This window comes from Mustela lutreola, chromosome 1 (genome assembly GCF_030435805.1).
Source record: "Mustela lutreola isolate mMusLut2 chromosome 1, mMusLut2.pri, whole genome shotgun sequence".
NCBI lineage: Eukaryota > Metazoa > Chordata > Mammalia > Carnivora > Mustelidae > Mustela > Mustela lutreola.
In genome coordinates, this window is record NC_081290.1 from 96,248,280 (window position 1) to 96,273,189 (window position 24,910).

A 24,910-nucleotide genomic window follows, 5' to 3' on the forward strand; every position below is an offset into this window, starting at 1 on the left:
GAATCATTCCCAAGTATATGGCCCACTGATACACATCTAAAGGGTCTCACGAGAATATTTTTATTGTTGGTAATAAATAACCTCTCTCCCAACAATAGCTAGCCCCTCAAGGTCCTGGAGACCTTGTTTCCGAAAGTCCTTAGAGACTTACGCCATCCCTAATCCCCTTGGTCCTCACCCACCGCTGAGTCCACCCCTACTCTGCCTTTGAAAACTCTAACTATAATCTGGCTGGGGGTCCAAGTCCCTACTCTGCTGTGCCGGGTATACTTGGGCCCAGGCTTAAGCTTATCAAATAAACCCTTGTGTGATTGCATCGGTGCTTGGCTCCTTGGTGGTCTCTCGGATACAAAAACTCGGGCATAACACACTCATTTGTATTGTTATCAGACAAGAATCATTTGCACTGTTATCTGTTTTATACAAGTGAAATACTCTAACCCACAGACTAGCAAACTTTTTCCATATAGTAGTAAATATTTTAGGTTTGTGGGCCATATAAAGTCTCTGCCTTGTGTTTTGTGTTTTTCATTTTATTTGTCTTTGTAGTCTTTTAAAAATGTAAATGGCAACAACAAAAAATTAGCTCACTGGCTGTGCAAAAATAGATTGCTGCCCTAATTCGGGCCTGATTAAGGCCTAATCAATAATAAATAATAAAACAGAACAAAGATCTATCTTAGAGAATTCGGTAATCCTTGGATAAGTCAGACCGTGTTCCATTATGGTGTTCAAGAGACATGTATTCATCCTTTTTCCCATTTGCAGGTTTGGGGTATATACGCATTGTTTTAACTGAGGTCTCTGAGACTATGAAAGTATTTTCTGGGGACATGCAAACCCAGTCACCCAAGGAAATCAGTTAAGCAGGCATGACAGTGGTAGTTGAAGGATCAAACAATCAGAGGTATCGTTGTAGGTGTGTCCCTTGCTATGAGGGAGAGACGGGTGATGCTATGGGAATTTGTTTGAGAGGCCAGAGGGGACTTTCCTGATGAAGTGATGCTTAAATTCTGGAGCATAGCTATGGGTTAAGTTGGAGTGAAGGGAAGAGAAGGCCAAGCCAAAGAATTAGCAGTAAGGATGTGGTTTGCTATATGAGGGAGCGGAGTCCCTTGAGTCTCAAAGAGGACTGCTGTTGCTGGAGGGAGCTGGATGGCAAGTGTGAGGGAAGTTGAAGAGGTGGAGCCTGGTGGGTGGATTGACCACTCTAACCTCTTTTCCAAGGGCTGTCCTGATTTACTGGTGTAAAAATTAATCATCCTCTTTTACTCTCAAAATGTCCCCATTTAGATGATAAATTATGTGATTAAATCAGTAGGAAGACATTAAAGAATTTTAAGCCAGGCAAGTGTGATCTAATCAGATTCACATTTTGAAGTGATGGCTTGTGGATAATGGATTTGGGTAGGCCACAGGCGATGTGAAATTCCTTTTTACTAGGAAATTTATCTTTCAGGTTAAACAGCTTTTTAAGTTTTCTCAGTAGCAAGTCAATCCAGGAAAAAAAAATCAAGGGACTATGTTGTTTGGTGAAATCAGTTGGTCAGTAGATACAGATTGTTGATTCGGTAGCCAGTAGCAGGTGAAGACATTTTACAGTATATTTAGTTATCACTGATGCTTTGTGTAGAATTGTTTGTCACCTCGTCATGTTGTGTTCCTGTATTCCCATAGGGGTGTATAATGAGAAGACCATAAAACTAAACTATCAGGATATGCTTTGTAAAGCTGTGAGTCTGATCCTCTGGACTACAGAATTAGCAAGGGGATTTTGTCCCAAAGATTGCACACTGTGTGAGGATGGGAATCACCACTGACTTGTTCATAGTTAAACCCCTCATGTGGCCTCTAAGTAAACTGGCTGAGTGACTGACAGAATGAACTCCCCACCTCTAACAAGAACTTCATTTCTTAAAAATCTTAGGTATATGGGGCACCTGGGTGGCTCAGTGGGTTAAGCTGCTGCCTTTGGCTCAGGTCATGATCTCAGGGTCCTGGGATCAAGTCCCGCATCCGGCTCTCTGCTCAGCAGGGAGCCTGCTTCCCTCTCTCTCTCTCTCTGCCTGCCTCTCTGTCTACTTGTGATTTCTCTCTGTCAAATAAATAAATAAAATCTTTAAAAAAAAAAAAAAAAATCTTAGGTATAACATTTATAAAGCTCCTTGACATTTATGCCATAAGCTTAGATCTGAGTGGAGACTGTGGTCAAGATTATAGAGATAAAAATATTTACTAAACAAATCTGAAACATATTTCCTGTGAATGTTTTTCTGTTCAGTATTAAAGGATAGTTTGACATAAATTTTGCTTGGAAATAAAGATGGCAAACCAATTGCCATCAAAAGAAGACTTAATACTTAATGTCATGTAGTTTCTATTGAGAACAATTTAAAATGTATCTTCTTTTTTCTAGTATTCCTATCTGGAAAATAACCAAGAAGAAAAAAAATTAACCTGATTATGAATATATTAAAATTGTTACGATATAAATGAATAAAAATCAGATTATCCTCCTATAATTTAGATGCTGTAAATACAGGAAATCTGCATAAGCATTTACAATCACAGTAACACTTTAATAAGATTATAACGCCCCACAAGTATGTATGATAGTGATAAAATGACAGAAACTCATATTCCTTAAATGTGATCTTTAAAAATTAATATATTTATTTAAAAATATGTCTATCCTAAAAAAGAAAAAATAAATATGAAAATTTATCAAAGAAGATCTTCAACAATTTGTTTAACTATTGGGTTAATAGCTAGATTGAGAGAATATTGCCAAGTTTTAATACATTTTATTGTTTTCTTTTTTCCTTTAATTATATGGTAATAAATCTGATGTCATAATATTTGCAAAAGACCCTCTGTTCTCCCACTGTTCTCTGAATTATTTCTTCTTGTAACTGCAATCTGCCTTTCTCTTGGGTTGGCTCTTTTCTTTCCTCTACATACTGCTGAACCTGGGGGTGGGGAAGTGTTTTCTTGCTCTTTGCTGCTTTTATAAAACCACTATTAACAACTCCTCCCTCAGTATTCCCCACCCCCCTATCTTTGAAACATTTTCTCAGATTTTAACATTCTACACTTAGTGCAACAATTTCCTGCCATTCTTTTGGTTACCACCTGATTTGTTGTGTTCTATAGGAACTACCTTCTCTTTCACCACTTAAAACCATCAGTCTCGATGGCTTTAATTAGCTACGTAGATTGTGGGTGCCACACCCAGGCCTCTCACAACCAGTCCTCTCCCTTTCAATAATCTTTTCTTCTACTCTAGGGGATCAGCAATCTTTATCTATAAAGGGCCGAATAGTAAATATTTTCAGTTTTCCTGGCTGTATAGTCTTTGTTGCAACTGTTTAACACTGTAGTTCTAGCTCGAAAGCAGACATCAATTATAATATATAAACAAATATATATATATACATATATATATATATAATATATAAACAAATGGATGTATAAACAAATGGATGAGACTGTGCTGCAGTAAAACTTTACAAAAAAGGAGAAAAGCTGAGTCATGATTTGAAGGAGATGAGGTAGCTAGCTGAGCCATATCTGGGGGAAAAGAGTTCTAGGCAGAGGAAACAGCCAAGTGCAAGATCTGAGGCAGAAATTTGCCAGGGGTTCTCCAAAAGCAGCAAGAAGTCCAGTGTGGTTGGAGCACAGTAAGCCAGAGGAAGAGTGGTGGTCGGAGAGGACAGAGAGATGATGTGGGGTGGAGGGTGGACTTTGAGGGATCTTATAGGCCACAGTTGGAAGCCATTGGTAGGTTCTGAGCAATAATCAGATTTAAGTTTTAACAGGGTTGTTCTGGCTACTGTGGTAAAGACAGTGAGGGGACAGGGTAATATATATATCTGGCTGCTGTGGTAAAGACAGTGAGGGGACAGGGTAATATATATATATATATATATATATATATATATATATATATATATATATATATATATTTTTTTTTTTTTCCCTTGAGGGATTTGCTTTCAGTTGAGCAACTGGAAAGATATGGAAGACACTAGGTAAAGCAGATTTTAGAAGCAAGATCGTAAGTTCTTTGGGCTTGTTTTGAGATATCTTTGAGGCAGGCAGATGCCCCCAGTATTTGAGATGTCTGACATTTGTTACAATTTCCCTGATGTCATGATAAGAGAAATTTAGTCTTTACTTAAAAATAAATTAAAATCACTGACCCAGGTGAACTATCTGTTCATTGAATGCTTATCCAGAAGCATATTCCCAGGTACCTGATGCTGATTGCTGCTGACTGCTGTAATGGTGCTTCTAGCTAAATTTATTAATATCCTTTACTATTCCCATAGTATTGAATTTGTGAATAAATTCACACATAACGTGCTTTTCTTCAGTTGTGAGCCTAAGATCACAGTTACTTTTCATGTGTTTCATTTTTGTGTATAATTATACAGAGGAAATAAACTGGTCTTTTTAAGTAGTTTCAGCATAAAAATAGTTAATTGAAAACCATTATGAGATAGTATAATACGGACACTAGTTTTATAGTAAATTTCTTTTTTTTTTTTTTTTTTAAAGATTTTATTTATTTACTTGAGAGAGAGACAGTGAGAGAGAACATGAACGAGGAGAAGGTCAGAGAGAGAAGCAGACTCCCCATGGAGCTGGGAGTCCGATGCGGGACTCGATCCCAGGACTCCAGGATCATGACCTGAGCCGAAGGCAGTCGTCCAACCAACTGAGCCACCCAGGTGTCCCTATAGTAAATTTCTTAACATTTTAGTATCAGTTTTTAAAAGATTTTATTTATTTATTTGACAGAGAGAGAGAGATCACAAGTAGGCAGAGAGGCAGGCAGAGAGAGAGGGGGAAGCAGGATCCCTACTGAGCAGAGAGCCCAAACCTGAGCAGAGAACCCACTGAGCCACCCAGGTGCCCCTCATTTTAGTAGAATTTTAAACTCAGGTGTTTTATGCTTGTGGTATGAATCAAACTTGTAAAATACTTTATGTAAGGAATGATTTTTTGGAAAGGGATTTGAAAGATGAGACTATTTGGGCATGTGTGTCTTCAGGGAAAATTTAGTTGCAAGTGTTAAGATAATATGGTAGTAAGCTGCAAGGAGAGGATAATCTAGTAAATTTTCCATTCATTCTATTCTCTAAGGTCTTTTGTCAGAAAAGCAGTTCATCTGCTCAGTAATTTTTGAAAAAGCCTTCTTTTTAATTTGTCAAGGTAAATGTTTTAAGCTTTCCCTCTAGTTATTCATTAAAAGTAAATAAAAAATAATGGGCGCCTGGGTGGCTCAGTGGGTTAAGCCGCTGCCTTCGGCTCAGGTCATGATCTCAGGGTGCTGGGATCGAGTCCCGCATCGGGCTCTCTGCTCAGCAGGGAGCCTGCTTCCCTTCCTCTCTCTCTGCCTGCCTCTCTGCCTACTTGTGATCTCTCTCTGTCAAATAAATAAATAAAATCTTTAAAAAAAAAAAAAAATAAAAAAATAAAAATAAAATTAAGTGTGTTTTAAACTTAAATTTCTTTGAATATTCGAGGAAAAAGTCTTATTTAGGGGATTGTATTCAACCTTGTATTGATAATAACTGTATTGTTTATTTTGTTTACTGTTTATTAGCTGTAATCATCCAGAAATGTAGAAATGTAAAAAAGTTGGAAAAAACCTTATAGGATCCTCTTAAAGGATTATGCAATATAGTGCTTATCAAGTATTTTTCATGTGATCTACAGTTTAAAAAAATTAAGGTTTTATATCATGACCCAGCATATAACATATATGTATAAAAGTCAAGCAAAAGTTTCACAAAGCTATGATTACTTTAGATGGGAAATCTTTTTTGTTTTAAATGCTGCCTTGATCTTCACTTTGAAAAAAAAATCCTTATCTTGTCTGTCCTTTGGCATGATGAGTCTCCTCCTATGTGATGTCCTTAGTTTATCATAAATCACAAAGCCTTATTTAATCTTAAAAAGTAGCTAAATACTGTACTGCTTTAAGACATTTAATGTGTTTGTGTCTTGCTGTTAAATATGGACCCAACTGAGCAGGGTGGTGTGAAATTACTGATAGGGCTTCTCTTTTTGACCCAGACTATGGAATACAGAGTGGTTGAACCAACCTGCTTTGGATTCCACAATCAGAAAGATAATAATGCTGTTCAGGTACTTAGAGCTGAGAAATTACTAATGGCCATTTTTTATCCTCTTAACCAGACAGTCTTATACATTTAATACATTTAATAGTAGAAAGGTGTGTACATTTTGAATAAATTTAACATAAAGATAGTATTAGCCCAGGGCACCTGGGTGGCTCAGGGTTAAGCATCTACCTTCAGCTCAGGTCATGGTCTCAGGGTCCTAGGATTGAGCCCTGCGTCAGGCTCTCTGTTCAGCAGGGAGCCTGCTTCACCCTCTCTCTCTCTCTGCCTACTTGTGATCTCTCTCTGTCAAACAAATAAATAAATAAAATATTTTTTAAAAAGATGGTATTAGTCCAATGCTCTGTTAAGTCCTTATAATTACAGTACATATGAAAGTGCACCATCTTAAGATTTCTGTAATATACAAGTCATATAATAACAATAGTTTCTTTTCCTTTAAAAATTCCTAATATTTAAGAATATCCATGAGTGATCACTGATTAGCTTTATATAAGTATTAGAAAGTAGAATAACTAAAAGATGGGGCAAGGAAAAAGAAAATGAAAAATCTGGAAACACTTACTGAAATACATAAATAATCTTGATGCAGAATTGAAAAAGGAAAGATTTTTTTAAATGAAGGAAACTTAAAATAAATATTAGCTTTCCCAAGAAGTGAAATCATTTTTCCAAAAAAAAACCCAAATTTTAACAAGTAAAATGGATTCATACAATTAAAATATGCAACAAGATAATCTCAAATTATTTTTAAAGGAAACAATATTTCTAGGTACTAGTAGGCTTAGTGATAAACCTCTAATTTAATTTCTCCTCACATATATAGTTTTATTAAAAATGATCAGGAAAGTGTATCCATTGATTTTTTTTTATTAATCATCTCTGAAATTCTATATTTAGCTCTTTATGACTTTTTTCTTTCAAGCAAAAGGATTGCTTGCTATTTCATGTTACTCATGGTGTTACATGATTGCTATAGCAGGTAAACATACAATTAGCAACCACTGGTCATGTTTTTTCACGTTCTGTCATCTTCCCAGGTTGAAATTTTTCTGAATAATACATATTTTGACAAGTCAGAATCCTTTTTGAATAATCTGTGTTTATGACTAGCTCTGGCCTATTAGAAGACATCATTATTTGTTCTAGTCAGCCCTGAATGTTACTAATCTGATTTTATAGATAGTGAAGCTAATCTAAACTTTCTTATTTTTAATCTGGAACCAGCAAATGGGGTGAGAATTTGGGAATAAGGATGGAGATTATGGTCAGCATAATTGGTGTGCTTTGATTTTCAGCACTGATGTTATGATCCGATGACTTTTTTGTACTTTTAAAATAGTGTTAAAATTAATGTCATTGACATTCCCCACTGAGTTTTCATGTAATAATTATATTTGCTTTTCAAAAATGAGTTACTAATTACTTTTTCTTAAGTATAAGCCCTGGATTGCTTTTAAATATAGTTTAATTTATTTTTAAGATTTTATTTATTTGACAGAGACATAGTGAGAAAGGGAAGACAAGCAGAGGGAGTGGGAGAGGGAGAAGGATGCTCGCTTCCCTCATGAGAGGGGAGCCCGATGTGGGGCTCAGTCGCAGGACCCTAGAATCATGACCTGAGCCAAAGGCAGATGCTTAATGACTGAGCCACTCAGATGCCCCTAAATACAGTTTAATTTTTAAAACATTTTCTTGTCATGACAGAAAAGTATTTGAAATTTTATTAAAATAATTTTTGTATTTCTGATGTTAAAGTTATTTTAATATTTGAATACTGAATAATAAAGTTTATTTGGCATTTATTAATGAGAACGTACTGGTAAGTATTTGTCAAACATATATATCCTTCGTGCAACTCAAGGAATTTGAGTTCAGGTATTTAAGATTAGGACAGATCATGGTTTCTGTGCTAGTTGAGTTTGTTTATTTGCCTAGCCAACAAAGTCAAATTTCCACATTTTATGCTTAAATTTTAAAAGTATCATATTAAGACAAACAGAATCAAAGAATAAATGCTACAAAACTATTGGCTTCGATAATAATAACAAAGAAATATTTATTATTCTGTGTTTTTACTCAAAATGTGAACAATGTACATGAATCCATATTTCAAAGAAGTTGAGTGTGTATATTTTTCAACTATGCAAATCTAAATATATTTTAAATGGTATTGTTTTATTAACTATTACTTGTGTTATAAGGAGTAGAAATTTAGAAAACATGCACATGCAGGTTTGCCTTCAGTGTTTTAGAAATGTTAGCTTGATTTTGAATTTGGTTTTCAGTGTTTTTATGTCTGTTTGAAAACTTTCCACTCTAGAAATGATCAGCTTTGTCACAAAAGACCCAGTAGCAATGGCTGAGCTCAAATTTCTCTCTAGAATAGTGCCATTTGAATGTTACAATGTTTGAGACTTGTGTGTGTGCTTTTTTTTCTTTTCTTTTTTTTTTTTAATTTAACAAATAAACTCATTGTTGGCATCCCTCTTTTAAGAAGGCTATGGTACATTGCATGGCCATACTTGGCTAGTGCTTACTCTAGCTCTGAAATATAATTAACTACTGATGGGAATAGAAAAAGCATTTGACTTAAAAGATGCCAGTTTTTCCATCCCAGTGTGTGAACCAAATCCAAATCCAACTACCGTAATCCTTGTAACGTAATAAAGCTCAAAATGCAAAATCTACCTCATTTATAACCAGGACTATTGCTCAGAGCTGACAAATAATGATTATGGAAATGCAATATAATCTGTATGAATTATTTTATTAGCAGTAAGATAACATTGGCAGCATTGCCTTGCCATGTTTAGTTTTAGATGTTTCTAATAACTGATATTTTGAGGTACAACTCTCTTTTTCTGCTAAAAAAGTTCCTTGTGATAGGGAAAGAATTCTTTGAGGATAATGGGTCAGTCACAAATTTCAGATTGTTTTTCTTGTTTATTTATCTGTTGTTGGTTAACAACTCCCACTCCAAACTTAGTGGCTTAAAACAACATCAGTTTACTACTTCTAATTGCTCTGTGGACTGACTGGATTATTTGGATAGTCATTCTACTCCACATGATGTAACTGAGGTGATAATTGCATTTCCCTTCAGCAGTGAGCTCTGCTAGCAGTGGAATGTCAACATGGCCTCTCATCCTCCAGAGTTTCTCTCCATGTGGCCTCTTGTCTAAGTCTACCCCAAACTTCTTTTTAGCATAACATGTTGTTTCTAAAAGGACAACTCCAATGTATAAGAGATTATAAAGGCTCTGTTTGCATCACACATGCTGATCACGCAAAGCAACTCACATGGCCAAACCCAGAGTCAGTGTGGGAGAGGACTACATAAGGACATGAATATTAATAGACATTGATAGACATGGTCTATTGGAACCACCAATGTAATAGGCTGCCACATCTCCATAATAAATTCTAATAGAGAACAGCAGGTAGTGAGTATAGTTGAAGGGAAGAATAAGTAGTATAATTTGAACCAAATGATATGTTGTATAAATAATTTCACAAAATTATACTTACCACCCTTGATTGTATTTAGAGGATGTTGTTAGGAAATAAACAGGGAGGGAAGTATGCTGCGATTGAAATAAGTGACTTTGTGTGCTATTAGTCTTTTTTGAAAGATAATAAATCTTCGTAAAAGAATATGTTCACTTTCTTTTGGTAGAAATGTTCTTAATATGCGTCATCAAAATAGATAAAATGTACCTAATAAGCAATTTTAACGTGCTTCTATTTAGAATTTAATTCTCCTAGTCTTTCCCTTTTCTCCCTTACATACCCATCTCTACTTCCTAATACCCGCACACACACATACCTCTGTCTCTTGCCATGTTATCATAGTATCCATGTCATTGGAATGTTAATTTTGGAAACAAATAGTTAAATTTATGGTATATTACACATTGTGTAAGTTTTCCAGATTCTTTAACTAATTAGGATTTTTGGTACATTAAATGTCCTATCAGGTAAAATAGCTGAGTCATTGGATATTCTAACATTCCTAAATTGAAGAGGAGCTTAACAGTTTTCTAGGGATTTAGGGACAGCATAGAAAGACAAATGTGGCTGGTATTGGCTCTGTATCTTAGATATCATCTAGCTGTCTCTATATCCCCCAAACTATAGCATCATATTTTAAACTTTCTAAACTCAAAATATTTTTCTTTTTGTGTAAGTGCTTTTTTTTCCCTTAACACTGCTTTTCATTCTCTAGTCTAATATTAACTATTTCTTTCTCTTTAATTCTTTTTTAAATATTATTTTATCCGGACAAACTAATTTGTACTCTATATCTTGGGGTGAGGAGAAGTAGTTCATTAACAGATGTACTTTAGGGAGTCCATATAGTACACTGAGCAAGAACCAGGTCTTTGGAATCCTCCAGCTCTGGTTTACAGTCCTAGCCTGGCCAGTTGCTAGCTGTTAAACCTTGGAAGTTTCTTTCACCTCTTCAGGTCTATACATATTCATTTGCAAAACATGATGGAAAAAGGTTTTATATATTAACTAAACTCTTGAAAAAATTATTTGCATTGTGTTGACATAGTAAAGACTGTAGTTATTATATCTTTTAACCCCATAAATGAAAAGGTATTTTTAAAATAAATAGGAAGCTTCTTTTGCACTTAAATAAAATTAATTTCTCAGATAATTACAATGTCCTGTTTAGTCTTGTTTGACCCCTTTATGGAACCAGTACTTAACTAGAAACTGCAGTGAAATCATACAGGATTGTAGGACCAGAAGAAAAAGCAGTGATCCCATAATAATTTGAATACAAATGACCAAATGAATAACATATGAGGGGGAGAAAGAAAAGTAATTAGGCCATGGGTCAACTGAATTTTGGAAACATTTTAGCCTCAGGAACACCTTTTCTCCCCTTATAAGTCTAATACTTAATGCCCTAGAATTTTAAATTTTATCCTGGATAAGAACTGTTACATGGTTACCATTTATGAAAACTCATTTATTCATAAACTTCATTTTACCTTTGAGCAAACTTCCGAAAAGAATGACTACCAGGATGTATCATAACCTGTGTTCTCAAATGCTTTTCTCATTATCTTCTTTATCGTTTCTGTCTGAAAACCTCTTAATGATGACTGTGATTAAGTTAATTGTGTCCAGTTTATGGCAATACAAAGAGCAGTCATAGCAAGAACATAGTGCAGTATGTTTCAACATGGAGCAGCCACAGTCCTCTCAAGGCTGGCCATGTCTGCAATCTTGGGCTAACATCTCTGGTGAACAGAATATCTTGTATTTCCTTCAGCATGGAAATGAATTGACAGTTACTTATAGAGAGAAACTAATGTGAGTTTTTGTGAAAGTAAACACAGTTTCAATCCATGGCAAACTGTTAAAAAAAAGACAAACCATGAGAGACTATGGATTCTGAGAAACAAACTGAGGGTTTTGGAGGGAAGGGGGTGGTAGGTTGGGTGAGCCTAGTGTTGGGTATTATGGAAGGCACATATTGCATGGAGCACTGGATGTGGTGCATAAACAATGAATCTTGGAACACTGAAAAAAATTTTAATTTAATTTTAAAAAAAGAGGGAAAGGATGGAAGATGGATACTTTTTATTGACTGCAATGGTGTGAAGATAAAAAGGTAATATCTGTGGTGTATAAGACATTGTCTTCAGACTACATAAAAATATCATCAATTCTGAAAGTGATAGAGTTCAAAGTCTCAAGAGGAAACCAACCCATCCTTAGAGTAGTTGTAAACAGTGGAACATCCACGCAAAGATGAAATTATAGAGTTTGGTTAATAAATAAAATTGTGATGATTGCATTTAGTTTTGTTTTCTAGTTCTTTAAGAGTGGAAGGAGGTGGAGAGATCATAAGGAAGGAAGGAATAAAGGAAGGAAGGAAATATGTAGATTTTTATCCCCAGTAAAGAAGTTGTTAGTTTTTTCTGCTACATCAACAAACTCACTCAATTGTAATTGATCTCACCTGGTCAAAATGGCTGCTTAGAAATAGTGGAGGTTGTTTTGGAATTGTGTGATGCAAAAGTAGTGAACTTGGGCCAAATGGTTTATCCTTAAGTAATTATTATGTGCTTGCTGGCTAAATACTTTTGTGAAACTAGTCTTCACCAAAACCAGTATGCGTTGTTCATTAGGCTTGCATCCGAGCAACTCTTAACTTTTTAAAAAAAAATGTACTTCTAAATGATGATGTGCAATTATTAATAAGAAAGTGATAATCATACTAAGAAGATTTTATTCCAAATAGAACCAGAAAGTAATATTTCTCCAGTTGTACCTGAAATTTCCACTTCTGTTTAGCTCTACAACCCTTTGATCTGAAAACCTGAGATCCCCATCTCTACTTCAACTTTTTATTTTGAGACAGTGGAAGAAAGAAAGAATCATTTCCTCCTGCTCACATTGTAATTTTACTTCTCATTTTAACTTCAATAGGATGGAAATCATCTTACTTTCATCAAATAACTGTCTGACTTAAGTAGACATACCATTCGTTGGGCTTATTTAAACACAGGTTGTATTACAGCTGCTCAGTGAGGTAGGTAGTCTGTGAGACTGTGTCATTCAAGAAAGCCACTGAATTACCTGTTATCACCGACTTTCCTTACTGTGCTGAATGACTATGAACAGAATACATCATTGAGACTAACTTTCGGTTTTCTTTGGCAGTATAAGTTTAAACAAAGGTAGTGGGCATCTTTGATATTTGTAAACTAAAGAATACCCTTCACACAATTAAAGTTATGGAAGAATTGTTTGATATTAATAGTTTTATTTTAGGCATATATAGGTATATCAAGCTTTGGTGGCAGGGCAGTGGGGGGACTTGGAAGAATGCCCAGCACATAGTATAGTAAGTGCTCAAAGCAATTATATGAAAGACCATCTACCATTTGTCAGGTCTCTGGGAGGGATTCAAAAACCTGTGAAATACGATAACTGAATGGTAGTAATGATGAGAAAGAAATTCTATATAATGGAACAAAAAGTCTTTCGTTCTGTACCTTAGAAATATTTCTAAAGAGAGATTCAAAAAAATTTTTAATAGTGGCCCAAGGATGGTGTCTGAAGGGGATGGAACTAGATTGTAAAGAATGGACATTATATTAAGTCTGTGACCTTGAGAATTTCATGGGTACTGCAGACTCCCTCTGTAGATCATTAGAGTTTGTGTAACAATCTAAATGTTCTTCCACATTTTCTGTGTGGTGGTCATCATTGCATGGGGAACATGCTAAGGACCAGTGGTAGTAGAAATCATTATCCTTTTGTGGTGACTTTTCAAAAGAGGTTGTGTCCTGCAGGCTTGTTGTTTTTTCTGCCCTCTGTTGCTCCCAGTGAAGGCCAAGCTACTTCAGGTGATTTAGATAAATAGGAAGCATTAACCATCTATGGGGATGCATTGGGGGAGGCAGGGGACTTGTGCAAAAATAAATAGCAGGAAAAGTAGTATGTAAATTATATATATGTGTAGTTTACTTTGGAGATACAGTAGAGTGTTTTCCATTCAGAAGAGCAAAATATTTGTTTTGGATAGCTATCAGTGAAAGTCTAGCTCATTGGAAAAATCGAAGTAGTATTAATTTGAGGAACTAGTAGATTTTTTTATTAGAAGTACTACTTATGTATTTTTGGCTGACTTGTTAAATGTATTTTGGTGACTTGAGTTTAGAAGTAGCATAATAAAAACTCTGTTGACAGGTTGGCCAGGGAATGCTATGTAGAAACTCTCTCTACCCCGACCCCCACTAAAAAAAGGCGGGGGCAGGGAGAGCAGAAGTCCTAGAACCTGGTAACTTCGAATAGATATATTTAGTATTATAACAGTCATTAATATTTATTTATCCCAGCAACATGTGGATTATTTTACTTTTGTTGTCTTATTTAACCTTCTCAACCATTTTGTAAAGTATAGGTACTGTTGTCATTATAAGCTGATTAATTTGATTAAGCTCACACAAGGGCACCTGGGTGGCTCAGTCAGTTGGGCATCTGGCTCTTGATTTCGCCTCAGGTCATGATCTCAGGGTTGTGGGATCAAACCCCACATTGGGCTCTGCACTGAGTGTGGAGTCTGCTTAATTAAGATTCTTTCTCTCTCCCTCTCCATATGACTCTCCCTCTCCTGCTTGCCCTCTCTCCTAACAAAAAAAAAAAAAAAAAAAAAAAAGAAAAAAGAAAAAGATTAACTCTACACAGTAATAATAATCAGAACCAGAATCTAAAACTTGGGTTTGTCTGAACCCAAGCCTTGTTATAAAGGATACTAGTTAGCAGAGCATAGAAAAAAGATGTTACCAGCACTTTTAGTTAGGAGAAAGACGCCCAGTAGAAGTCTGATTTAATGTTCATCATTGGCATATGTATAACATAAACTTTTTTCTCCCCCTGCCTTTTTTTTAGTGCGACTTCATGACAGCATATCAGAAGAGGGCTTCCATTATTTGGTGTTTGATTTGTAAGTACAACATACTTTGTGTTCACTTATTTTTGCTATTTGAAGACCATTTTGAATTAAATGTGATTTTTTTCTAATTTGCAGTCTAAATTAATGACCCTATATATTTTTTTAGATGTTCTGCAAATAGCATTCAACTCTAATTCTTTTTGAAAAAATGTGACTGTTCAGGAGTGTTTATTTAAAACTTACATTAATCTTCATAACTGAAACAGGAGTCTGTTTGAATTGTTCACTGTGATACCATAAGCAGTTCTCAGTTTTATCTCTGGGCATACAAATGGCTGATATGAGCTAATTTTCCATTGAATTTTTTGGACTTTGTATGATTTATTGTCTTATATAAAAAGAACCCTAGCTAACATCATACTAAGTGGTGAAAAACAAGGGAATTTTTCTCTTAAGATCAGAAATAAGGATGTTCACTTCACCAGTTTTATTCAACATAGTCTGAAAGTCCTCACCACAGTAGTCAGATAAGAAAAAGAAATAAGAGGCATCCATATTGGTAAGGAAGAAGTAAAACTTTCACTATTTGTAGATGACATGATACCATACATAGAAAACCCTAAAGACTCTACCAAAAATCTATTAGAAGTAATAGTCAAGTTGCAGAATACAAAATCAATATGCAAAAATTGGTAGCATTTCTACACACTAATAACAAAGTAGCAGAAAAGGGAAATTAAGAAAACAGTTCCATTTAAAAATGCACCAAAAATAATAAAATGCCTAGGAATAAACTTAATCAGGACGGTGACCTGTACTCTGAAAACTCTCATAAAATACTGATGAAAGAAATTGAAAACAACAAAAACAAATAGGAAGATATTCCATGCTCTTGCATTGGAAGAATTAATATTGTTTAAATGTCACCACTACCCAAAGCTATCCATACTTGCAGTGCAATTTCTATCAGAATACCAGCAGCATTTTTCACAGAACTAGAACAAATAATACTAAAATTTGTATGGAACCACACATCCAAACAAAACAAAACAAAACAAAAAACTGAGCAGCCAAAGGAGTCTTGAGAGAGAAGAACAAAGGTGGAGGTATCACAGTCCCAAATTCCAAGACATACTACAAAACTGTAGTAATCAAAACAGTATGGTACTGGCACACAAAGACACATACATCAATGAAACAGAGAGTCCAGAAATAAACCCATATTTATGTAGTCAATTAACCTATGGCAAAAGAGGCAAGAATATACAATGGGAAAAAAGCCAGTCTCTTCAATAAGTGGTGCTGAGAAAATTGGACAGCTACATGCAAAAGAATGAAACTGGACCACTTCCTAACACATACATAAAAATAAACTCAACATGGATTAAAGCCCAGTAACTTTGATATCAGTCATAGCAACATTCTTCTAGATATGTCTCCTAAGGCAAGGGAAGCAAAGGCAAAAATAAACTATTAGGCTACATCAAAATAAAAAGCTTTTGCACAGCAAAGAAAACCATTAGCAAAAGTAAAAAATTATGCTTACTGAATGGGAAAAGGTATTTTCAAATGGCATATCCAATAATGGGTTAATATCCAAAATATATAAAGAGCTTTTACAGCTCAACCCCAGAAAACCCAATCTAATTAAAAAATGGATAGAGGATCTGAATAGACATTTTTCCAAAGAAGACATCCAGATAGTCAAGGGTCACATGTAAAGATGCTCAGCAGCACTCATCATCAGTGAAACACAAAATAAAACTGCAGTGACATACCACCTCACTTTTCAGAATGGCTAAAACAAAATACACAAGAAATATTAAACATTGATGAGGATGTAGAGAAAAAAGATCCCATGTGTACTGTTGGTGGAAATGTAAAAATTGGTGTAGCCATTCTGGAAAACAGTATGGAAGTTCCTCCAAAAATTAAAAATAAGGGGCGCCTGGGTGGCTCAGTGGGTTAAGCCGCTGCCTTCGGCTCAGGTCATGATCTCAGGGTCCTGGGATCAAGTCCCGCATCGGGCTCTCCGCTCAGTGGGGAGCTTGCTTCCTCCTCTCTCGCTCTGCCTGCCTCTCTGCCTACTTGTGATCTCTCTCTGTCAAATAAATAAATAAAATCTTTAAAAAAAAATTAACAATAAAAATAACATAAGATCTAGTAATTCCACTCTTGGGTATTTATGCAAAGAATGTGACAGTCCTAATTTGAAAAGAAATAAGCTCACCTATGTTTATTGCAGCATTATTTACAGTAGCCAAGATATGGAAGACACTTAAGTGTCCATCAGTAGATAAATAGATAAACAAGATGTGGTGTGTATATATGCACACACACACAGACACACACATAAAATAGAACATTACACTGCAACAAAGAAAGGATGAGGTCTTGAGAAAGACAAATACCATTTGATTTTACTCCCATGTGTAATTTAAAAAACAAAAGTGAGTAAACAAACAAACAGCAGATTCAGAGAACAAATTGATGGTTGCCAGAGGGTCGGGGGAGGTGTGAAAAGGAAGGGCAAAATATATGAAGGAGAGTGGAAGATACAGGATTCCAGTTATAGAATGAATAAATCACAGAAATAAGAGACATAGGGGAGTATTTTCAGTGATATTGTAATAGCGTTGTATGGTGACAAATGGTAGGTAAACTTATGAGCATAGCATAATGTATGGAGATGTTGAATCACTATGTTGTATACTTGATACTAATGCAACATTGTGTGTCAAATAAAAAAAATTGAAAGTGAACTATAAACAATGGAAAAAGACTAAAAGTAGGGTCCTTGAAGTTGGTTAATTCAGGGGTTCAACAACAATATCAGATGTCCATCTTTTAATTACTTGGCTTTGTTCTCAAATTGGTATGGTTCAAGGTATTATATATGACATGCTAATGTTCAGTGAAAGTCATTGTCTCTTGTTCTTTATATGAGTGAAAAATTTACCCAGTAAATGTTTCATTTCCTCTCACTGGCTAGGATTAGGTCATATATCATTTGACATAGTAATTTCACTTCTAGAAATATAATCCTTGGAAATCATATGCTAAATTTAGATAAAACTTTATACCAAAAGATGTTCATTGCATCAGCTTTTATAATGGGAAAAAAAAGAAAAGAAAAAAAGGCATCTTAAGGATCCAATAATAGAGAAACAGTTGCATAATTATGGAAAATTCATATGCTGGACTACTGTCCAGCATTTTCATGTAATGCTTGGGAAATAGATAAGAAAAAGATATTTTTTGTAATATGATTCTAAAGGTAGGTTAGTGTTAGATCTGGTTGATTCAGCCCTTCGATGATGTAGTTAAGAAATCAAGTTTTTTCTATCTTTTTGTTTGTGCTCTGTAGTATGTGAGTTTATTCTCAGGTTGGCTACCACATTTTCAGATATTAGTGACTTTCACAGTGAGAAAAATGGACAGTATTAATGCCATTGCCTATGTTTTTATCCTTTCTCAGCAGATCCTCAGGAGATAATCTGTTAGTGAATCCCTGCTATTTATTTATTTATTCACTTATTTACTTATTTTAATGAATGACTGTTTAGAGTTTCTTCTTATGCCCCTGCCTGAATCAGGTATTGATGAGGGAATGGAACTGTAACAATTGGCTTTGACCAACTATAAATTTAATATGTAGGTCTTGGGAGGGAACTGGCTTCTCTTGATTCACCATGTGCATGGTTAGGTAAGATCTAAATTATGGCTTTGTTAACAAGAAAATAGGAGAGTTTTGCATATTAGGTAAACAGCCACGTGTGTCTACCATGTTCGTGATTGGTGTGTGCTGGAGAATAGAGACTGAAGCTCTGATTATGCACAGCCCCATTTTAGTGCTCCTCTCCATAGTCACAGTCCACCCATGGCTTGTTCACATGCCTGTAGTTTGGCACCACTCCATATTGCACTAGTCCTTCCTCTTCAGTCCTTTCTCAGAACTTGTATTTTTACTTTCTCCATTGTCCTTTCTTCCATTCTCATGTTGTAGGATCCTTTTTATTTCTTAATGATTTCCTTTCTTCCTTACTGACTTCCTTAGCCATTTTTTCAGAGTAGATATGCTAGCAACAAATTCTTACTTTCCTTTTTCTAAAAATGTCTTGATTTCCCTCTTAACTCCTTTATTCTAGGTAAACAGTTATATTCTTTTACTGTTACATCAATTCCTACTGGATTCTTTGATTTCTGATGAAAAATCTTTTGTCATTTTGTTTTGCCCCTAAAAGTAAGGTGTTCTTTCTCTCCAGCTGCTTTACAGATTTTTTTTCATTGCCTGCAGTTTTTAGAAGTTTGACCAGGATGTGCCTTGGCTTAGATTTCTTAAGAGTTTATCTTATTTTGTGTTCACTTAACCTCTTGAATATACAGGTTTATGTCTTCTGCCAAACTTGGGAAATTTTTGGACACTGGTTTTTTTTTTTAATACATTTTTTTACCCTTGCCTTCTTTCTCTTCTCCTTCCGGAACTTGATAACATGAATGCTAGATCCTTTGTTATAGTCATAAATTCCTGGGCCTCTGTTCATTTTTAATCTTCTTTTTTCTCTTGTTCACATTAGAAAATTTATACTGTTTTCTTCAAGTTGACTAATCCATTTTTTCCTCACTCTGCTGTTGAATGCATTCATTTCAGTTATTGTAATTTTTTCAGTTCTACTACAGACTGTTGGTTTTTTTATAAATTCTCTGTCTTTGCTGAGACTTCCTATTTTTTCTGGTCAACTGTGTGTTTTTTTTTTTTTTAAAGATTTTATTTATTTATTTGACAGAGAGAAATCACAAGTAAGCAGAGAGGCAGGCAGAGAGAGGAGGAAGCAGGCTCCCTGCTGAGCAGAGAGCCCGATGCGGGACTCGATCCCAGGACCCTGAGATCATGACCTGAGCCGAAGGCAGCGGCTTAACCCACTGAGCCACCCAGGCGCCCTGGTCAACTGTGTTTTTAATTGCTCATGGAAACATTTTATTAGGCTGATCAAAAATCCTTGTCAGATAATTCCAACTAGATTGTCATCTTGGTGGTGTTGGTGTTGACATCTGTTCATTGTTTTTTTCTCATTCATATAGAAATTTTCTTGGTTCTTGATATAAGCAGTGATTTTGTATTATATCTTAGACATTTTGGGTATTATTTTATGAGACTGAGGATCTAATTTTGATCTTGTTAACAGGCCTCCTTTGATAACACATTGGCAGGAGTTATTAGGTACCATCTTAATACTTTCAGGTGGAAGTGGAAGTCCAGGTTTTCTGTTTAGTCCAGGTTTTCTGTTTAGGAATACCCCAGGGGTATTCCTCCTCATTGCTGGACAGGGCCTGGGAGAACAGGGAATATATATATATATTTTTTAATGCGTTTAGTTAGAGAAATGTATCTACCCTATTTTTTTTCAGACCTGTTGTTATTTCTTAATAGATTTAATTTGTTAATTATTCTTTGCTATATAAATTACAGATATAGTATTATAAACTGGGATATGTTTTTCATGCTATGATAAATGCTGAAATGAAAAACACTTTTGCTAATGCTCATTTACCTGAGTACCATTATTCAGAATTGGATTTGATAGTGGCTCTATCAGAGAGGGTATACTTTCCTATACCCTCTTATGTTCAGTGCATGAACTATGTGAATTAGAACCATGTGAATTAGACTAAAGGCAGATGAACAGAATAAAAGGCACATGGTTTTTATTAATATGTGCATGAGAGTTTGTAGAAAAGAAGTGAAAGAAGCAGTGAAGGTGTCAAATTCTTGTCTTAGATGATAAAAATTGCTCTTCCCTCCCTGGTACTTGGAACAGATACCTTCCTCAAAGAGAAATTTATGCCCTGCTTTTGGGCAGATAAGGGAAAGGTAGAGAACTCTTCCTGTATTTATTTGTTCTCAGTTGACTTGAGCTCAAAATAGTCTTTTTGCCAAACTGGTATATTGTAGGGTGGTGTATTCTGATCTGCTTCAGCTTCAAGAAGCACATCAGTGTTGGGTCATATATATAAAAGGGCAATACTCTTCTTCTCAGGCCATACCATATCACTTTTCTATAGTTACCAAGTTATATTCACATTTAAAATTGTATAGTTTTCTATATTATTAAATGGAGAGAATGATAAGAATCATGGAGTTCAGAATAAAGTTTATTTTTGTATGCATCATATTTTAAGTAATTGGTACAGAACATATAAAAAAGCAGTTCATGTGAATACAAAATAAGATTTTCAGTTATAGTGGATTGTATCTGTCACAATGATACTTGTGTTATTAATGTCTGAAACCAAAGTGTAAGTTTACATTTGAACCATAGTAACATCAAATATGCTACATCAGACAATTGAACCTCTTTTGCTAGACTGAGAAGCTCAGACTCTTTGCAATTGTTCTTCAATGTTTAAAGTTTTAGAGGAGTTATGAGCAGTTTTTATCAGAATTCTTCGCCAGTAAATGAGATTAATGAACTAGTTAAATACAGTCCAATAAAGCACCCAGCTTTAGAGACAGTTGGAAAACAGTGGTTTAAAGTATAGATTTTCAGTGACTAAAAAGAAATTAAAACAGATGTAATCCCTCTAAATTATCTAATTGTGGTACTTACTCTATAAAGAAAAATAAATGGCTTTAGAAAAATGAATATTTTATACATCAATGAAATACTCATATGGGAAAATTGAAGTCATTTAGCCAATCAGTCCCAAGATAAAATAACTACTTAAATTCCTAAAGAAGGAATGTTCCTGTGTTTGTCCTTTTGATGATGATTTTGGCAGTGTGGTACTTGTGCATACTTCCTGTGGAATGTCAGCTATTCACAATCTAATGGGAAGTTCTATTTTTATAGGTGCCCTGAGTTTTCTTCTAATGGAATACTTTTCCCTTTCTAAAAACCAAAACAGAAGAGGCAATCAGTTCATTTAAATTAAAAAAAAAAAAAGGTTTTTTTTTTGTTATTTTAAATTTACATTTTTCATTCAGGTATCTAGCCACCTTTTCGAACTATACAGCAGTAGTAATCACTTTTGCAAATAGGCTCAGTAATCAGTGGAAAAGACCTGCCTGAAAGCAAAGACCTCTTCACAGCAAATGATGAAATCATCCTTGCTCTGGGTTTGCACCCAGCAGGGTTTTCCCGGCACACCTCAGCAGCTCAGGGAGATAAAACTTGAGGCTTTATCTGAAATCTAGGGGAAGGCCAGGCAGGGAAATGATGGAGCTAGAATTGTAATCCCTAAGGGAGAGGCCTGCAGTCAGAGCCATTGGCCTTAGGCACATAAGGCAGATTCAGTTCATTTCTTTGAGAATAAAGCCTTGACAAGGGCAGTCATCTGAATGTGACATATATATTTCAGGAACTGAATGTCAGCAAAGATTTGTATTATGTGCATGTTGGGTGAATGTATAATGAAGTAGGGAAATATCACAGTCCTAAGTAAATGTGTAAGAGAATAACACTTGGGTTGAATTTTGTAATCTCAATAGGGAAATAAAATAGATGGATTAGATTAAGGTTTATGGGCAAAAGTGCTGATCCAGGATGAAAAGATTTAAGTTTCAGTCTCAGAGCTACCCAACGCTAACAATTTAACATTATATTTTCTCTAATCATTTTTCTCATACGAAATGGGGCTGTGGGACCAGGTGAAAAATTTGTCTCAAGTCCTTTCCTGTTCTGTGAGGCCAGGATGCTGTTCTCATTAATTTGAGATTTCTGGTGGAATTAGTAAGGACTCCTGGTGACATTTTTAAATATTAGAAAATTTATTATGCTTTTAAGTTATTAGAGAAAAATTCTATTATTACGTCTTTAAAAAGAATGTTCTTTTCCCCTAGCAAAAACACATCTTGGAACATGAAATACTCCCCCCCCCCCCGCCGTTTTAAAGTATTTGTGTTTTTGTTCCCACATAAGAAATTATGTTCATCAAATATGTAATGGGTGCCTACTAAATGCAAGACACTATGCCTAATGTTTTAGGAAAAAAGGTAGTGTTTCTGAACATTTAAAAATAAATGTCCCATTTTGATAATTTTAAAATTGAATATTCAGAGAACCTGATGTGCTCCCTCCCTGGATCTCATTTTATCATTTTTATACCAACCAGAAAGCTTGGTCAGATTGCCTGCTTTGTAGTTACTACTGGGAAGACATGTATATTTTTCATTTTTACAAATTTGAAGTTATAACAGTATTAAATACTTTTCAGAAACTATGCCCCTTGGACTGGTGAGGAGCTGATTATTATATTGGCAATATCAAGACTGAAAAATGAAAAGAAAAGACACCATTCCCTTTTTTGAAGATTTTATAGTTCAGAAAGGGGATTAGACAGCTTAAAAATACCTGTAGTATAGACCTAATGTGATAGACCTAATGTGATAGAAGCTGTTAAGAGGTAGGTGAGGTTTGGGAGAAAGAGCCAACATTCACTTAGTCAGGAATACCTGCAGATGCAATGGGAAGAACTGAAGTTGAAGCAGACGTAATTATGTCTTTCTCTGTGTCTTCATTCAACAAATGTACCCTTAGTCTGCACTATTCTCTATCAGGAACTGTGGATAAACTGATTGAGGGGAAGGTGAATGACAGTTTTTCCCTTCAAAAGAACTAAAAGCAATCTCATACTGTTATAGCATTCTTTGATCTTCTAGAATATTTGACTGCATAACCCACAGGTCAGCAATTTTATAAAACACACAAATATAGTGTAATAAGTTTCACAGAGTCTGGGAACACACCTGTGTGTGCCCTCATTATTTGGTCATCTTTATGGTTATTTAGTAAAATTCTTCTCTTATGCTGATAATATTCTGTGTCTCACAAGGAATAGATATTCCATTTATATTCTAATGATTATAAATCTTTTTAGGGGTAGAGGGTTAGTCTGATTTTTCTGAACATCTTTGGCCTGTTAGTCACAGCAAATTTTATCCTTCTTAAAACCTGGTATATTTCATTTGTCTTATATTTGATTTTAGTATTTTTTGGTCACATTTGATTTATAACAGTACATATAGGAAGTAGTGGCAAAAATAATTTCCACTCCCTGATCAAAATGTGGAACACACAAATTAAAGATTACTTGATTGCTATCAGTGCACTGTAAACAGCACTTGAGAATAGGCCTCTGGGTTGAACTCCTGTCAAAAGAAAGAAAACTGAATCAGTAATTATAGCAAAAGTATATTTTGTTGTGAGCATGGTAATTGAAGCAAAGAGATCAGATCAGAGGTATGAACCCTGTTAGAAATTGACTACACTAACATCCAGGTAGAAGATAGTAAGTACCTGAAGTAAGATGTTGGTAGGAACAAAAAAGGAAGTTATAAGGTATAGGACCTCTGAATATACTTTTTAGAACCAAGTTGAGTCTCTGAATTTTGTTTTTAGATGGCACTTTATATGCAAGAAACAGTCTACTTAAAGTAGAGGATATTTCAAATAACAAAGAAACTCTAATGCTGTGAAGATATTGCATTGCATTTCTCATTTGGTTTTAGAAAAGTGTTTGAATGAAAATATTTTGGCTATTTTAAAAATAAATGTAATGTCCACTGTAGTGGAACTCTCTAATTCTAGAATTATAGAGGGTCACTGGGAAAATACAGCTTTTACAAAGTTACACTAAATAATCTCAGTGTCCTAATAGTTAGAAAATGAATAAAATAGTAATGCATCTGTTATATTTTTTACATAAAACCATTTTTTTTTTGAGGGGGGTGTTATTTATTTATTTGAAAGAGAGTGAGCAAGCACGAGCAGGGGAGGAGGGAAGAGCAGAGGGAGAGGGAGAAGCAGAGCCAATTCTCCACGGATCAGGGAGTCTGACACAGGGCTCTACCCCAGGACCCTGAGATCATGACCTAAGCTAAAGGCAAATGTTTACGTACTGAGCCAGCCAGGTGCCCCCAGAAAAACACTTTCAATGACCCTGACATATTATACTTTTTTTAATAGAAAGTTATAGAGATGTTCTTTTGATTTCTTTCTGAATAGAAAGCAAAGTAAATACTCAGCTTTTGTCGTGTACTGTGGTGCTGCTACAAAGTCGCAAACTCAGCTCTTTTACCCACACATCATGGTTCTTTAATGTTCATGGACACTTTCAGTTTGTATGACATAATATATAACCTGTCTCATGAATATTAATTAGTTAATAACCTAAAGGAGAAAGGAGGCTCTTTGTGATGAATACTACCTGATGGCTTCTTTAGAATTTTTGTCAGGGATAATTGTCTTAAATTCCAAAAGGCCAGTTTCTTTCTCATTTGGTCATTTTGTAGTTCTTTCTCTTTAATAGAAATCTGAATTTCTTGATATTATAT

At 35.0% G+C, this 24,910-nt stretch overlaps 1 protein-coding gene across 26 annotated transcripts in view; it reads left to right on the forward strand.

Annotated features, from left to right (window-relative positions):
* Positions 1-24,910, forward strand: part of CAMK2D (calcium/calmodulin dependent protein kinase II delta) — a 337,844-nt gene that overhangs the window by 164,461 nt on the left and 148,473 nt on the right. For all 26 annotated transcript variants that reach the window (XM_059170069.1, XM_059170007.1, XM_059170077.1 and 23 more), the window contains exon 4: positions 14,574-14,628. In XM_059170069.1, coding sequence (XP_059026052.1) covers positions 14,574-14,628 — 55 coding nt within the window. The remainder of the gene's footprint in view (positions 1-14,573; positions 14,629-24,910) is intronic.